Source organism: Vulpes vulpes, chromosome X, assembly GCF_048418805.1.
Source record: "Vulpes vulpes isolate BD-2025 chromosome X, VulVul3, whole genome shotgun sequence".
Lineage (NCBI taxonomy): Eukaryota > Metazoa > Chordata > Mammalia > Carnivora > Canidae > Vulpes > Vulpes vulpes.
In genome coordinates, this window is record NC_132796.1 from 121,896,342 (window position 1) to 121,911,719 (window position 15,378).

Here is a 15,378-nt window from a genome sequence, read left to right on the forward strand (position 1 = left end):
GAGCGCTCCCGGGCTGTGGCAGAAGGTGGGCCGAGGAGAGCTCTGCGGGTCCCTCTGAAGGGGGTTCCGAGCTGGCCGCGTGGGGCCCCGGGGCGTGGGTGAGGTCGGTGCTGTGGGGTGGCTCCTGGGGCTGCGGGTGTGCTGGATTCCAGCCGAGCTGGAGGCGGCGCGGGCATTTGGGGGGCCCTACCTTGGGGTCCTGTGGCCAGCGGCTTGGTTTGAGGTGCCGAAGTAGGAGGTAAGACTTCCCCCACAAGGACAGCCCCCTGCCCTCCTCCGTGCAAAGCCAAGATCGCAGGACCGGGCCTGCCCCCGCGACTGCCCCATTTTCCCTGTGGTGCCAGAGGCCGCCAGTTTCCCTTGAATGACGGGTGCATCCGGCGAGTTTGGGCCGCGGCGCCCCCTGCTGGCGGGGACCACCTCCGGCGCCCGCGTGGGCTGTCCATCTGCCCGGCCCGCGCCCACACCCGCTGCCTGGGCCACCGCCCCCTGCACCCCTCCGCGCCCTTTCTGCCCCCCGGGCCGGGCCCCTGCACCCCCACCCGTGTCGTCGTCACTCCGGGCACCCTCTGGTCCGCTGTCGCTTCGGAGATGGCGCTGGCCGGGCTGGGGACGCGGGCCCACCCGGGCTCCCAGAGTGGACTCCAGCACTGTCCGCCTCCCCCGGCCCGTGTCCTCGTTGCTGAGCTGCCCCAGGATCGCTAATGCCATCGACGTCGTCCTAGCGTACGTTTTGCTCCCGCTTCCCCTCCCCCGTGGGCCCGGCCACTTGCTGGCCCCGGGCACTGCTGCGTCCCGGATGCTGCCAGGAGACAGGACCCCAGCTGCGGACTCTGCCGACGACGTTGCCTCCATCATCCTTTCCTTTGACATCTGCCAGCGAGGTGGGCAGGAGTAACGCTCGGGCTCTTACTCGAAACCTCTGCTTTTCTATAGTTTGCGGAAATTTAATAAATCTCTGCTTGAAAAAAAAAACGGTATAGACATGGATCCGAGATGTCCGAGTATCATTAATGTTTCCTGATCACTTGGTTTCTTGGAGGGAAGCTCACCGCAGGCCGAACCAGGTGCTGCCCCTGGGCTGCTTCCGCCGGCTGAGCACTCCGGTCTTTGTGGCGAAGCCCAGGTAGGGGCCTCCTAAACTGCTTACACAACTTGAGTGTGAGCTCCTGGACAGGTGGGCAAAATATATATATTTTACCCTAGACCTGATTTCTCACAAGTCATGTTCCACAATGTTCGGTTGTTCATAAGGAATCATGAATTTTAAGAGCACTATTTTCCTAAAGAAAACTAACAGTGGTGCACTTTTTTTCACATTAAAAAAAAAAAAACCTGTGAAGTCAGCTTACTGACTCACCAAAACTATCTACGTCTCTGAGTATAAAATGCTAAGAGATGCTATTAGGATTATTGAGAGCAGTGGAATTTTAGCAACTCCCGACACCTGGTTCTCCACCAAGGGGCGACCTCACCCGGCTGGGGGATCTTTGGGCAGCTGCCCAGGTTTCTAATGAGCAGCCGAGGCTGAGAACCACCGAGGCACAGCCTGGGAGCCCAGACCTAACCAAGTCAGAGCTCTGCTGTTGACAAGTGACTGCCTCACAGGCCTCTAAAGGCTCTTCAGTTACGTGCCCCACAACTGCGCATGCCTCCCGGATACCGGGCACAAGTGTGACAGTACACTTCATTGGACACTAGCAGTTGTGGGAACTGGAATCCGGGGAGTCGTGACACTAGCATCACGGTGGATCAGGAGCTTTTGTCCTCCATGGCTGCTGAAGTTTTCGGGTGAGCAGACGGGCATGGCCAACATATCACCCTCCCTGAAGTCTTTTAGTCACTAATTAACCAAGTGATTAAACTTGGCACTACGAGCCCACTTACAGATTTTTTTTGGTCGCTGAAAATGGAGGAGCTACAGCTCTCCCCCTCCCAGGTCCTCCCTGGTCCCTAACACATAAGAAACACGGGAAGGCTGTTGAGCTTCTCTGATGACTGTTAGTTTTCTGGCTGTCACAACACCTGGGAAGAATCAGGTTCGAATTAGTGTGTGCCCTAGATGCTAACGTCGGCCGAGGCACCACTGAGTTTAAAGATGGGGAGGGGGGATCCCTGGGTGGCGCAGCGGTTTGGCGCCTGCCCTTGGCCCAGGGCACGATCCTGGAGACCCAGGATCGAATCCCACGTCGGGCTCCCAGTGCATGGAGCCTGCTTCTCCCTCTGCCTGTGTCTCTGCCTCTCTCTCTCTCTCTCATCATAAATAAATAAAAATAAAAAAAAAATGGGAAGGGGGCAGCCCCGTGGCTCAGCGGTTTAGCGCCACCTTCGGCCCAGGGTGTGATCCTGGAGACCCAGGATCAAGTCCCACGTCGGGCTCCTTGCGAGGAACCTGCTTCTCCCTCTGTCTCTCTCTCCCTCCTCTCTGTATTCTCATGAGTAAATAAATAAAAAGATTAAAAATAACAATCTTGATTTAAAACAAAATAGGAAGGAACGATTTAATATGAAGCCTTAAAAGCCCTAGTTAGGGCAGCCGGGGTGGCTCAGCGGTTTAGCGCCGCCTTCAGCCCAGGGTGTGATCCTGGGGTCCTGGGATCGAGTGCCTCGTCGGGCTCCCTGCATGGAGCCTGTTTCTCCCTCTTCCTATGTCTCTCTGTGTCTCTCATGAATAAATAAATAAATAAATAATATCTTTAAAAAAGATAAAAGTCCTACGTAAAGTAGTACACCCTAGGGAAAAAGATTTAAAAGTCTGAACCTTGAGTAGTTAACTCAATAAAAATGACTCTGTAGTGAAGTTCAGGAAAACAACGTATTTGATCATATACTGATTCCTAATGTGAATCCTATAGCCCTGCTGTCAATCGATCATGTTAAATGTTCTTTGCATTTGTGTACGTTGTAAACAGTCGTCAAATGTTTTATTAAATCGTTTCACTGTTAACACGAGAGTTCCGTAAATGATTTCATGAGAACGTAGCACGGTTTCCTTGGTTTGCGGACGAAACGTCTTTAAGACAGCGTTTCGGGATCCCTGGGTGGCGCAGGGGATCCCTGGGTGGCGCAGCGGTTTGGCGCCTACCTTTGGCCCAGGGTGTGATCCTGAGGTCCCGGGATCGAGTCCCGAGTTGGGCTCCCGGTGCATGGAGCCTGCTTCTCCCTCTGCCTGTGTCTCTGCCCCTCTCTCTCTCTCTGTGACTATCGTAAATAAATAAAAATTAAAAAAAAAAGACAGCGTTTCTCCGAGCCTCCCTGGAGAGCGTTCACCCTGAGAGGTGCTGTGTGCAAAGTGGGCACACCCTGGCAGGCGCCGCGTACAGTCATTTTCAAGGGATCACGACCGACCGTAGTGGACGGGAGAGAGACCCGTTTACTTAGGTCTAACGTGGCATTCCCTAAACTCCCCTAACCCCAGAAGCCTTCCGCCCACCCCTCACAGCAGCTCCCAGAAACAGTTCGGGGAACGCCGTTTACAAGAGCGCTTGGCCTCGAGTAATGGGGTGTGTGACTAGTCCGGCCTCAGTCCATTCGCGGCCAGGGAGGCTCTTCCTAGCTGGATCTCCCCTACTGTGGACTGAATGGTGGTGTTCCCCCAAATTCGTAGGTGGAAACCCCAACACCTAAGGTGATGACAGTTGGAGGCAGGGCCTTGGGGAGATGACTGGTTCACGGAGGTGGAGCCGTATGACTGGGATGGGGACCGGGGAGCGGGCCCTCACCAGACACCAACCCTGCCGGTACCTTGATCTTGGACTCCCAGCTTCCAGAATTCTGAGAAATACACGGCTGTTGTTCATGAGCCCGAGTGGACTTTCAGGAGCCTGAACGCACGAAGCCGCGGGCCTGTCACAGTGTTTCTGCTCTTGCTCAGAGAATCATCTTTTTCTTTGGCAGGGGGCAGGGTGGAGTGATGGTGGTTGTAACACCTGTTTGAGGAAAGCAGATGGCCTGTTTGATAGTGTCGCTCCACCAGCACTACGTGAAGTCCGTGACAACTGTCATCAGGTTCCTTCAGGATCCACTGTGACGTCTTGATAAGGATGTAGAGTGGATACCCCGCCTAAGGATTCTGTTGCTGCCTGCCTGACTTCCAGTGAGGCCTTTTCCCCCCCAGTTTTCTCATGATTAATTAGGGGCTCAACATTATACGACTGATTTCCAGGCCTTTCCTACCAGTCGTTGAACACATAGCGTCTTATCGCCACGCACTATGCTGGGGAGGTAAGGGGAGGAAGAAATGCTGCCACGAATTACTGGAAATGCAACAGGTATGGGGTTGGGTTAGAGAAACTCTTGAATTTAGCACGGAGGCTGTGACGGGTGCCTGGTGATGGCACTGCAGGCGTGTCTTTTCACCCGACACATCAATAGTTTCATGAATGGTACCAGTAGTCTAAACTCCTGCTAAAGAGCATTCGTATTAACACCTGTACCTGTAATAAGAAATACATTTAGGGGGCACCTGGGTGGAGGTCGGAGTCTCGGTTCCAAGCCCTGCATCAGCCCCGGGCTCAGCACTGAGCACGGCGTCTGCTTCAGATTCCCTCTCCCTCTCCGTCCCCCTCTGCCCCTCTCCCCACTCACACGTGCTCTAATAAATAAGTACAATCCTTTTTTAAAAAAATACATTTAGTCCTCCTCTTAGGTGTTTTTTCCAACACCAGCAAACAATTCTCCAGTTCTCAGTGGACACTGGCCAGATGTCCTACAAACTTCATTCACTTGTGACTAAATGCACGTGGAATTAGTGTCAGATCGCACAGCTTTAGGGATCAGTCCACAATACTGCCCCAAGTTCGGACACCTACTTCCAAGCCCAGATCGTTACCTGGCCTTCTGAGTCACTGGCTGTACATCTGAGGTTCCCAATGACATCCGGGTTTGGTTAGTTTGCTACAGTAAGTACAGAACTCAGGGAAACATTTGCCCCAACGTTTCCCAGCTTGTTATAAGGGATACAGTTGAACAGCCACCTGAAAAGGTATAGAGAGCAAGGTCCCACAGAGAAGAGTTTCCGTCCAAACACAGGCCTTTTGGTTTTTTTATAGAGGCTTCATTACAGTCATGATTGACCGAATCATGGCCACTGGTGACTGAATCTGCAGCCCCTGTCCCTTCAGCAGAGGTGGGGGGAGTGGGGACTGAAAGCTTTAACTGTGTAATCACACAGTTGGTGCCCCCTGGCAACCAGTCCCCAATCATAGGTCACCTAGGGGCTTTCCAGAAGTGACCTCATTAATGTGACAAGACCCCTTTGTCACTCTTACCACTTAGGAGATCCAAGAGTTTTAGGGGCTCTGTACCAGGAAAGGAGATAAAGACCAAATATCGAACTCCAATATGAAAATATTTTTAAAAAGACCAAATATGTATCTCTTAAAAGTCGCAATATCACAAGCACCAAACCAAAATTTCTCACTTAACAGGTTTATTTTAGCAGCTCGGTTTTATTACATTCTACATATTTAATGTATTTATATTTCTATCTGTTCTGCATAGATGGCATATTGACTTTTATAGTTGCCTTTTTTATTTGCTATTTGCTGCTACCTGGCCTGAAGAAAGTCAGGAAGACAAAACTTGCTTGGTGGATACATGGTGCAGCATTTAACTTCTCAGCAGCAGCATTTAACTTCTCGGCAGAACTTCACTTTGATGTCAGCTTCAGTGTCAGCTTTTCTTCTTCTTCTTTCTCAAATCCCGAACAGACGAGAGATCTTCCTTTAGGGTAGCGAGCACAACACTTACGCAGTTCTTGAATGACAGCCTGACACTTCGATTCCACGTAGTTGTTGGCTGAAAGACACACAGGCAGACCCTAGTCAGGACCTAAGGCACGGGGAAGTTTAGATCAGCGCTTCCCACTCCTTTTCACCTTATTCTATCTATAGACTCGGAAGAAAGAGGACGTACCCAAGCCCACTCAATTCTTTCGGATGTACAGACTAGTCAACAGGCTAATGGGGGGGGGGGGAAGCATGATTTGCAAAGTGGTTGAGAGATATTTTTAGATTTAAATGTCCTTTTCTTTGAGGTTAAGATCTTGGGTGCCCTTTTGTAGGACAGCCTGGCTGTGGGAGCTCCCTACCAAGTCCTCGCGACAGACGTTCGCAAACTGCCGCCTGGGGTCGAGTCCTAGTCTTTCATACAGCTGTGGGCTAAGAGTGGTTCTTACATTTTTCCAACGTTGTAAACACACCCCCGCACCCCCACCTCCTCCCCCACATGCTACTCAACAAAGAGCTTCTGGCCCCCAAAGCCTAAAAACTTTCCTACCTGCCCTCTACAGAAATTATTTGTAGACCCTTATCCTACAGAGACCTTAGGTCGGGGGAACTTGACCTAAAGGTTTGAGGTCAGCTGCAGTTGATCTGAGCCCCCTAGTGCTAATGTGGGGCACACTGGACTCAGTCTAGGATTAAAATAACCCAATTCTGACTACAAAGAATATAGCAGAGTGGCTGAGTCCAAGAGTGGAGCCGAGCCAAACCAAAGGGGCTCCAATCCTTGCTGTTCTGCAACGCTGGACAAGTTATTGAACTTCTAGATCATTTCTCCATCTATAAAATGGGGGTCATGGTAGCATCTGCCTCATGGATGAAAGGGTTAAAGGATCTAATCGGTTTAAAACCCTTATGGCTGTGCTTAATGCTAACTCTTAATCCTTCCAGTCCTTACTCCCCCCACGCTGTAGCCAGGGAGTGTCTCTAACTTGATCCTTGTTCTCCCTTAGCCATGTGTTGCCAATGCAAATAAGAAGAATTTATTGTCGAGAAGACATTGTGAAACATATTTCCCTTTTTCTGAAATTTGGAAGGAGGAAAGGATGAAGAAAGTAGCATTACTGTCATTGTACATCAGCATTTTAGATTCAGAGATTTTTCTGAAAAATCTCTTTGCTTACATCATAAAATGAAATGTCTGAGAATGAAGGTTAAAAGTCAAAGGCAATATACAAACAAGGGTTTTCTTTACTGGTGAATCTTTGGGTAAATTCTTAACATTTGTCCTTCAGACCCTTCCATATTTTCATGGGCATCCATCTCCATGTCCTACATTAATAAGGGGAAGTCACCAAAAACGTCAGTTTTGAAATTAAGAAAGCCTTATGGCTTTATACTATCTTCTGCCAATAATCATTCACTGATTAAAAAAAATCCTCTAGCCTTTGGTCAAACTTATTGGCCAACTTAAAACCAAATTGGGGGAAAGAAACCAGGTGGACAGATCACATCAAATATGCTTTAGCTGAAGTATGCTTTCGCCTTTAAGACTTAGTTGCTAACTTTGGCAGCCTGAATTCCAACTGCATTTTCAACCCCCCACTTGTAACCTGATTGCTTTTAAAAAGTGAACTATAACCAACCCATTTAAAACTAGTCTTTTTAAAAAAGGACTTTGCTCAGCTTAGTAATTCTCAACTCTGGCTGTACATTAAAATTACCTGCTTAGCTTTCTACACTGATTCCTGCCCAGAACCCATCCTCAGGAAATCTGATTTAATTGTCCTAGGCAAGTTTTTAAAGCTCTTCAGGTAGTTCTAATGTACAACCAGGATGGCAAACATGAAAGTTGGATGGCATCACTTCTTATTTTCTGCATCTCTGATTTGAAACAATGAGAAAAAAATCTTCAGAATAATTACAGAAGTACTGCATTTGAGAGGAGTTCCTATCATTTGCGGATAAAACGAAAAACTGGTCTCTTGTAAGTTCACAGATAGAGTGGAAAAATATTTTAAAAAAGCATTTAACATACTACCTTGTAAACATTTCTGTATTTCACAGGCTTGTTTCTGGCACGGATCCTTCTGCGGCATATCCAGAAAACTAAAATAAGAAAAATGATTTTTATTTTGTCTTTTATCCATAAAGACTTTAAAGCCCCTTTAGATGGGATTTTCTTCTGAGACAACCAGGTACGCTAGAAAACAATTGCACTAAAAAATACTCTTCCCATTCACAGGATGAATCAATTGTATTTTTATAATATCCATTTCATTTAATTTGGAAGACATAAATAGCTTTACATGAAAATAAAACCTTGAATTCAATCAACTCATCTTGAATATGGTAAACCCAACTGTGGGCTAGAGGAGCGATGCCACAGCCCAGTAGGCCTCGCCCACCGCTCTGATCTTTCACAGAACCACCCTTGGTAAATGATTAAACTCCTTGAGCCTTTTTCCTTCTAATTCATGTGTAAAATGGAGACCATTCCTACCTACCTCAAACCATTAATGGAAGGATTAAGTGTGATAAAGTATATAAAGTGCACAGTCTAGTGCCCGGAAGGAAGGCAGTAAGGATTCCATACATGGTAGCTATGATTCCCAAGATCTTTAAAAAAAAGTAAAACCTTACTTTTAATGTACATAAACAGGACTACTTTAACTCAGAAAATCATTTATCAGGTAGTAAATGCTTTCCTAGGAATCAGCAATATTTGGTGCTATTATCACTTCCTGAGAAAGGTGCTAGTTAAGCAGCTACAATAATTTTCAGAGCTCTTACAGAAACCATCTTTTTAAAAATAATCTGTAACCAGAGAATGAATTTAAGTGCCCATGATCTTGATCAGCAACCTCTAATAACTTGAAGGCACAATTTCAGAAAGGAAAAAGGCCCAGGAGCCTTTGTAGCTAATTTCATTCATTCAAATAACCTCCTCTTTTTTTTTTCAGAGCCCCCTAAGTTCTCAGTAGATCCAAGTTAGGTCAGTACTGGGAGGGGAAACACTGGAGCAAAACCTAGGATATTTACAGGATGGGAGAAGGAAAGGCAGGTGAATTGCTGCAGGGCAAATAAGCGACAAATAGATGTTGATGCTGCTAGGAGCTGCTCTCTTCTCTCTAAATCAGTACCAAGTCCTTGGTGATCAGGGCATCTGTTCTGTAGCAGGTGCTGACTTTTGTGGGATTCATCAGATCCCAGTTCCAGCTGATGATGTCCATTAAAGGTTCTATGGCAATTTCCAAAGGAGTCAATTTCAAGTTACGTATCCTGACTAAGTGCTTTTGTTGACTTGCTTTCTGCCTGCGTGACCCTCTCTCTGCAGTTCCACTCGTGCTGTTCTTCATGGCCCTTCCTAAGCTTCTGTGTTCTTGAGCAGTTTTTCAACCCACTTCCTCCCCCCAGGCCCACAGGTGGGTGCACTGCAGTGGTGGATGAAGTGATTGCCATATACTGAACAGAACAGAGGAGCATATCTTCCTAGAATCCCAGGACCTGGAAAAAAAATAGATCATCAAAATCACCACAACCGAATAGGGCAGACAAAAGAAGACGGGCGAACAGGGGAGAAATAGAAATACATACCAGGCTAATCATCAGGCAAAAGCTTAAGCAACAGCTCCTGTACTCCCCTGACCTGTCAGAAAAAGAAGAGTTCATAGAGTACTCTGTTGTAAGAGCCCCAATACAATGGAAAATGATTAAGCAACACGGGTACCATTAAATGATGCTGGATCTGCCACAAGCGAGAGTTGTTATCCATGTAGCGCTCCTCAGGGTAGAGTTGCCACATGAGAGGTAGCTGGGAGGTAAGAAGGTGACTTGGCCTGGCTGCGTCACCTAAGGGAACCTGAACTTGCTGGACTCGTGCCCTTAGGAAACTCGTCTCCTGATGGGAAAAAACGATCAAAAATAAAAACAGAGATTTCAGGATTCTGAGACTGGTTAGAAACCAAGTTGCTTGAAAGCAAAATCAATAAAATACAAAAGAGAAGCCAAATGTAAACAGTTACCTCTTCCACGACGGCCACCCACGTGCGCTGGTATTCGTCGCGGTAGATACCCTCTTGGTGAACCCAGAGGCGGTCGGGTGGAGCCCCCACATCCTCTCCTGCCATCCTGGGCTTTGGGTTCCAATTCTAGCCCTGCTTTTCTCCACCTAAGCCTGCAGCACCCGCGCACAGGACACAGGTGTGACTTTTTGGGTTTGAATGAACTCATCCATTGAGCAAGGTGACCTGGTACTAGCAATCACCAACCAGAACCAAAACTCGTATCGCATCCGTCCACTTGCACGGCCTAAATAGAGCCAGGGCCATCTGAAGCTCCCCGCAAGACCCTGAAGCGACACTCGGCAGAGGCTTAGGTCAAGCTAACGGTTGACTGTGAAGCGCTCAGCTCCTCAGCACAGCGGGAAGTTCTGTGGACCTGCAGGCCTAGCACCTCGGGAAGCTGGGCGGGGGTCACAGTCTTTGCATTCACAAAGCAGCATCGGACAAAGGGTAGTTAGCACCAGAGGACGCTCAGGAGTGTGCCTGAGGGCACGTATTTGGGCAGGAAAGCAGTGTAACAAAGGACACGTGAGCCAGATTCCCCAGGCGAAAGCCCCTTCCAAGCAGTCCCATTGTAAAGGCTCGTGAAGGCTGAATCCTATGCAGCGCTTTCCGAATTAAAAGTCTCAAGGACAAACGGCCTATTTAGCAGTTTACTTAGAGAGGTCACTTATAGCACTTGGGCTGTTCGTGTTAAGGAACATAGTCAAGGTAGCTTCATGGAATTTTGAAGCTCCAAAAGACTTTGGGGGTCACGGTGGTTTGGAGCTGAGAGCAAGTGATCCTTATCCATCTAGGTCCTGGTTTCAAGTTAATAACGCCTCAGGATGTCTCAGGAGCCCGTTTTCCCACAGAGGTGTGTATGCATTTAAATCCTGATTTCCCAAGTCAGAAAGCCAGAAAAAGCCCTCTGCCACTGGAGAGGCGGGAAGGAAGCAAGCCTCCTGGGCAAACTCCTTCCAGAGCGCGGCTCTAACCCGGTGAGGCTTCTCTGCCTAGCTCGGGATCTCATTTCAGGGCCTCAGCAGCGCTCGACCTGCCTTCTGGAGGAGTGTGTTGCTCGTACCTGGCCCCCAGCATCACGGCATGGTTTCGCTGCATTTCTACCTTTGCCAGGGCACATACAGCATTGGGGCATTTGCCCCACAAAACAAAGGCATCCTATTCTCATCAGGTGGCCTTTCGGTAGGAGAGGAACTGTACCCCATCTCGGGACATTGTTAAACCACTAAATTGAGATTGTCAAGAGCAGAGGAGATGCCCTCTTTTCAAGGACAATAATCTGAGTCTGATTTCCCCCCCCTTGACACTGTGAGTTCGCCTCTGCTGAAAGTAGAAGGCATCTTTCATAGACTTAAGAAATGGTCTGATTTCAGTGGATGATGTAAGAGCATCATAGTTGCTTCACCCATTGTACTCTGAATGCAGTGGACTCTGAGCCCATCGTAAGCTTCCATCTTACAGGGTTCTCTTATTTCAAACTCACCTAGCCAGGAAGGAACCCCTTCTCCTGCACCAAATCCCAGTTTCTCTCAGTGGCAAGGGCACCTCTCCTGATCCTGCAGACTCAGAACTTACAAGTGATCTTGGACTTTCTCCCCTCCTTTACTTGCTACGTCCTATCTGCCACCAATTCCAGCAAGCATCACTGCCACCGTATTTGTCCTAAATACTAGGCTCATTTCTGGTTCCAAATCCTTGCTCTTGCTTTCTACTTGCCTCAAATGCCTCCCCAGGCCATTCTGTCTATCTCAGAACCATTATGGCACAATGCGGGTGCCTGCCTTCTCGAGGAACACTTCCTGCCTCCTGGGACCACTGCAGCATTTATGTCTGAGCGTAAGCTCATATTTTGGCCTCTACGAATTGCCTTGCAGATTTGCTCCGCTTATTTCACAAGCCTTGTGTGCCTCCCCAAATACTGCATTATAAGCTCTTCGATAACAGGAATGATACAGTCCTGGGCACCCTAAGTCTCAATACTAGTCAGTGTTCCTGTGAATGGATATGTTTACTGAGAGTGGAAACAGCTAAAGACCACCTATACATGGGTTGAGATTGATTCCTTAGGGATGTCATGTAACTATATATTTTTTCAAGGCCATTTCTTTCCATTTAGCAGATAACAATCGTTCTGTGTCTCCTTTTCCGCAGGGCTTTGGAAAGGAGAGATACAAACAAAAACCAAGCAAATATCAATGTCAAGATAAAACATATTAAAGTCTGGATGTCGAGCACAAAAGAAATAAGTATGGCCGTTTAAAAAAACAGAAACCAAGGGTTAAGAGTTTCAGTACCATGTCACGTTCACAGACAGGTCCATTCATAGATAGACAACTAAGATATTGACATTCAAAGGTGTTTTGGGGGCGACTGGGCGGCTCAGTTTGTTAAGCGTCTGCCTTTGGGTCAGGTCATGATCCCCGGGTCCTGGGATGGAGCCCCAGATCGGGGCTTCTCCCTCTCCTTCTGTCCCTCTCTGCCTGCCTACTTGTACTCATGTTCTCTTTCTCTCTCAAATCAATCAACAAAAATCTTTCTTAAGGGCAGCCTCGATGGCCCAGTGGTTTGGCGCCGCCTTCGGCCTGGGGTATGATCCTGGAGACCCGGGATGGAGTCCCATGTCAGGTTCACTGCATGGAGCCTGCTTCTCCCTCTGCCTGGGTGTTTGCCTCTCTCTCTCTCTCTCTGTGTCTGTCATGAATAAATAAAATAAAATCTTTTAAAAATCCTTTTAAAAAATAAATGTTTTGAATGAGAAGCAAAATTGTACTGGTTACCTTGACATTAAAAGGAAATGATTCCAGTGGTATAGAGGGCAAATAAATTGGAGATGATAGTCTGAGTTACTATGAATTACTACAAAGGGACCTATGAGTCACTAGGAAATATTCTCAGAAGAAAGGCAGTGTGATGAGCTGCTGTGACCTAAAGGCCAACATGCTGGGCATCAGTAAGATGAGCCTGGGAACAAACCCCAGCACTTGACCCTGAAGTTCCGCTACCACTCACCGAGAAGCTGACATATGAGGATGTACCAACAATCTCGCTACAAGAGAACAGCAAAGGCTGTGAGTGAGAAAGATTCAGATGAAGGATCATCAAATCTCAGGTTGTATGAATCGCAAACCGTTTCCCTAAAATGTGATTCTTGGAACACTTGCCCCTAACATTTTCCTTGGTCAAATAAGTTTGGGAATCTTTTAGTCATAAAGCTCTTATTAGTGTAGTAAAGCTCTGGCAAGTTACTCAGTGAAGAAAGTTTATTTTGTTTGACATTTCCCAAAATCATTTGACTGGAGAACATTTTTCTGCACATGAAACTTGTTCACAAAATTCACAACCCCTTGCACTTGGATGAATGTCTTAAATTTCCAAGATCAACTGAGGTACAACATGCGATATAATACACAACATGAACCTGTTCCACTCAACTCTAAGGAGTACTACTGTCTTTGAATTAAGTGGATTCAAAAAGTGCTTATATGGCTTCATCATTCATGAAGACTGTAAATCATATTGTCCTCAGGGTGGGGGGGTCACGTTTATGTCTTGGGTCGAGATCATACTGGCATAGATAAAGTATTTGCTAGTAAAGGGCATCATAAATCATGTTTTAAATGGATGACATGCCACGTAGAAAGGCTTTGTTAAGAAAATCATAATGAACTACAATTTCCAGGTGTTTGAACAATTCTTAAACAGTTATCAGTTGAGTACACTTACTTTCCTTGAATCGAAGCAATAAAGTGATGTAATCACAATGGATGAAATCCCTAAGAACACATGCCCTGGAGTCGGCCTTGTCAGGGTATCAATCCGGAGTCTGGCCGTTACTAGGTTTGTGGTTTGGGACAAGCGAACATCTCTACAGTAGTTTTCTGACGTGTAAAACGAGGCATAAGAACATATTGACCATAATGGGCACCACTTATTTTGTACTCATATACTTATATTGAGTCTTTTAATATTTACAATCACCTGATTAGATGGAGAGTTTTATAGATCCCACTTAAGGATGAGAGAAGCAAGGAACAGAGAAGTTAGGTCAGTTGCATGAATCCACAACACAGGCATGAGGTTCTAGACTCTGATTACAAGTGTGACACTTTACACATAAAGGCATATAAATGCTTGGTGGAGGGACTAGCGCAGAGGAAGTCATAAATTTCAAGTCTTTCTGTGTAGCCCAGTTAACCCTTTAGAACCGTACAATTTGGCCATGAGCAGTATAAAGGAGCCAGAGAATGTCGTGACATTTGAGATTGACTTATAGCAACAACAGAGAAAAGCTGTCTTTCCTGTTGCAGGTGCGTAAAGGCAGTTTATAAAGTCAGAGTATCCCATTGCTAAACATAAGAGTCGCGTAGCCACTGTTGTCACCTTAAGGCATGGTGTGCTAGCCATGGACAGTAACTAGACGTCAAGTACCAGGTCAGATGGAAAGTTAAGAGGGAATTTCGATTGTCCAATGTAAGTGCATAGTGGAGGTTTTGCCCCGTCTTCACCCTCATCGAAAGGAGTCATGGAAAGAGGTGCTATGTGATCCTTAAGCATTAGGGGCAAATGCAAGTTGCTGGCACAGCGTCATAGATAATTCCAGTGGATGGCGGCCTATCCTGGGGGGGGGGGGGCTTGGACTGGGACTGAGTTGGGAGAAAAGAGCAAAGCATCAACACCTGTTCACGTAGCCCCCTGGGAACGTTCCCTTTCCAGTACTGCCTGGTGGGACTAGAAGCCAGAGCCCCGCGACGCGGGTCCCGACGGGCTGTGCGGGCGGCAGGGCACGTACCTGTCCTGGGTTTCGCACGCTGCCTACCATGCACGTGTCTTTGCTAGCCCTAGGGAGTTGCAAGATCGGAACTGCAACCCGTGGCACGTTTGACATCCCTGGGAACGAAGCTGCTTTTGCACCGACTTCCCCGGCGTCTGAGCGCATCCAGGCCAGGAGAGCCGGGCGCCGTGCACCGTGGGCGCCGGCCGCGGTCCCCGCAGCCCTCGGCGCCGGCCTGCTCTCCCCCGCTCCCGTGCTGCGTGCGGGACACGCGAGTGCGTGCACGCCTGTGTGGCACACCGCGGCGGCCGCGCTCGAGAGTGACACTTTTTCCGATACAGTATAGCACTGTTTCTGGAAGAGGTTACTCACATGAATATAGTGTTTCTTGGGCTAATTAATCCGCCTCAGGAGCAGCGAGGCTCAAACTTCCAGGTCCCCCGCCCTGGGCCACTCCAGCCACGATCGGGACGTGAGCGTGCAACGAGCCCGAGGTCACCCGGACCGAAGTTGCGAGGCGAGGGCCGGCACCCGGAAGTGCTCCGGGGAGACTTGTACGAGGTTCAGGGAGCGGAACTTGGAAACAAAGCGCAATAAAATAAAGCCTGCACTGTCTGAGGAGCGCGGTTCGCAAGCGCGCGCCCCGGGCTCAAGAGGCCGGCGCGCGCCGCGAGGCCGCCTTCAAGGGCTGTCCCCGCGGCGTGTAGGCCGCGCGCGGCTCTCCCCGGCGGGCGCGCAAAATGGGCGCGGGCGCTCGGGAGGCGCCGGCCCGGCCGCCCGGCCGCCGCTCACAGACCACGTCGGCCCGCGGCCCGCG

General features: G+C 48.4%; 2 protein-coding genes across 4 annotated transcripts; both read right to left on the reverse strand.

Moving 5' to 3' along the window:
- Positions 1-5,414: 5,414 nt before the first annotated feature.
- Positions 5,415-15,071, reverse strand: CMC4 (C-X9-C motif containing 4). Of its 3 annotated transcripts, none has more exons than XM_025996179.2 (3): positions 14,934-15,071; positions 7,765-7,832; positions 5,415-5,799 (listed from the first exon to the last, which is right to left on the reverse strand). In XM_025996179.2, the coding sequence occupies exons 2-3, from the start codon at positions 7,820-7,822 to the stop codon at positions 5,651-5,653; spliced, it is 207 nt and encodes a 68-aa protein (XP_025851964.1). In that variant the 5' UTR covers positions 7,823-7,832; positions 14,934-15,071; the 3' UTR covers positions 5,415-5,650. The 3 variants fall into 3 exon arrangements, with proteins under 3 accessions (XP_025851964.1, XP_072600978.1, XP_072600979.1); XM_072744877.1 differs by lacking the exon at positions 14,934-15,071 and adding an exon at positions 8,766-9,118; XM_072744878.1 differs by lacking the exon at positions 14,934-15,071 and adding an exon at positions 8,867-8,995.
- On the reverse strand, positions 9,091-15,071 carry MTCP1 (mature T cell proliferation 1). The gene is made up of 5 exons (XM_025996178.2): positions 14,934-15,071; positions 9,749-9,900; positions 9,454-9,624; positions 9,321-9,372; positions 9,091-9,230 (listed from the first exon to the last, which is right to left on the reverse strand). Exons 2-4 carry the CDS (start codon positions 9,851-9,853, stop codon positions 9,325-9,327), a joined length of 324 nt encoding a protein of 107 aa, XP_025851963.1. The 5' UTR covers positions 9,854-9,900; positions 14,934-15,071; the 3' UTR covers positions 9,091-9,230; positions 9,321-9,324.
- Positions 15,072-15,378: the final 307 nt, after the last annotated feature.

Excerpts from the sequence above, each read along its gene's own strand:
- MTCP1 (XM_025996178.2), bottom strand. The coding sequence starts at position 9,853 with ATGGCAGGAGAGGATGTGGGGGCTCCACCCGACCGCCTCTGGGTTCAC. Across the intron at positions 9,625-9,748 it reads GGGTGGCCGTCGTGGAAGAG|GAGACGAGTTTCCTAAGGGC; the intron begins GTAACTGTTTAC and ends TTTTCCCATCAG. Across the intron at positions 9,373-9,453 it reads AGATCCAGCATCATTTAATG|GTCAGGGGAGTACAGGAGCT; the intron begins GTACCCGTGTTG and ends TTTTTCTGACAG.
- CMC4 (XM_025996179.2), bottom strand. The coding sequence starts at position 7,822 with ATGCCGCAGAAGGATCCGTGCCAGAAACAAGCCTGTGAAATACAGAAA. Across the intron at positions 5,800-7,764 it reads AATACAGAAATGTTTACAAG|CCAACAACTACGTGGAATCG; the intron begins GTAGTATGTTAA and ends TGTGTCTTTCAG.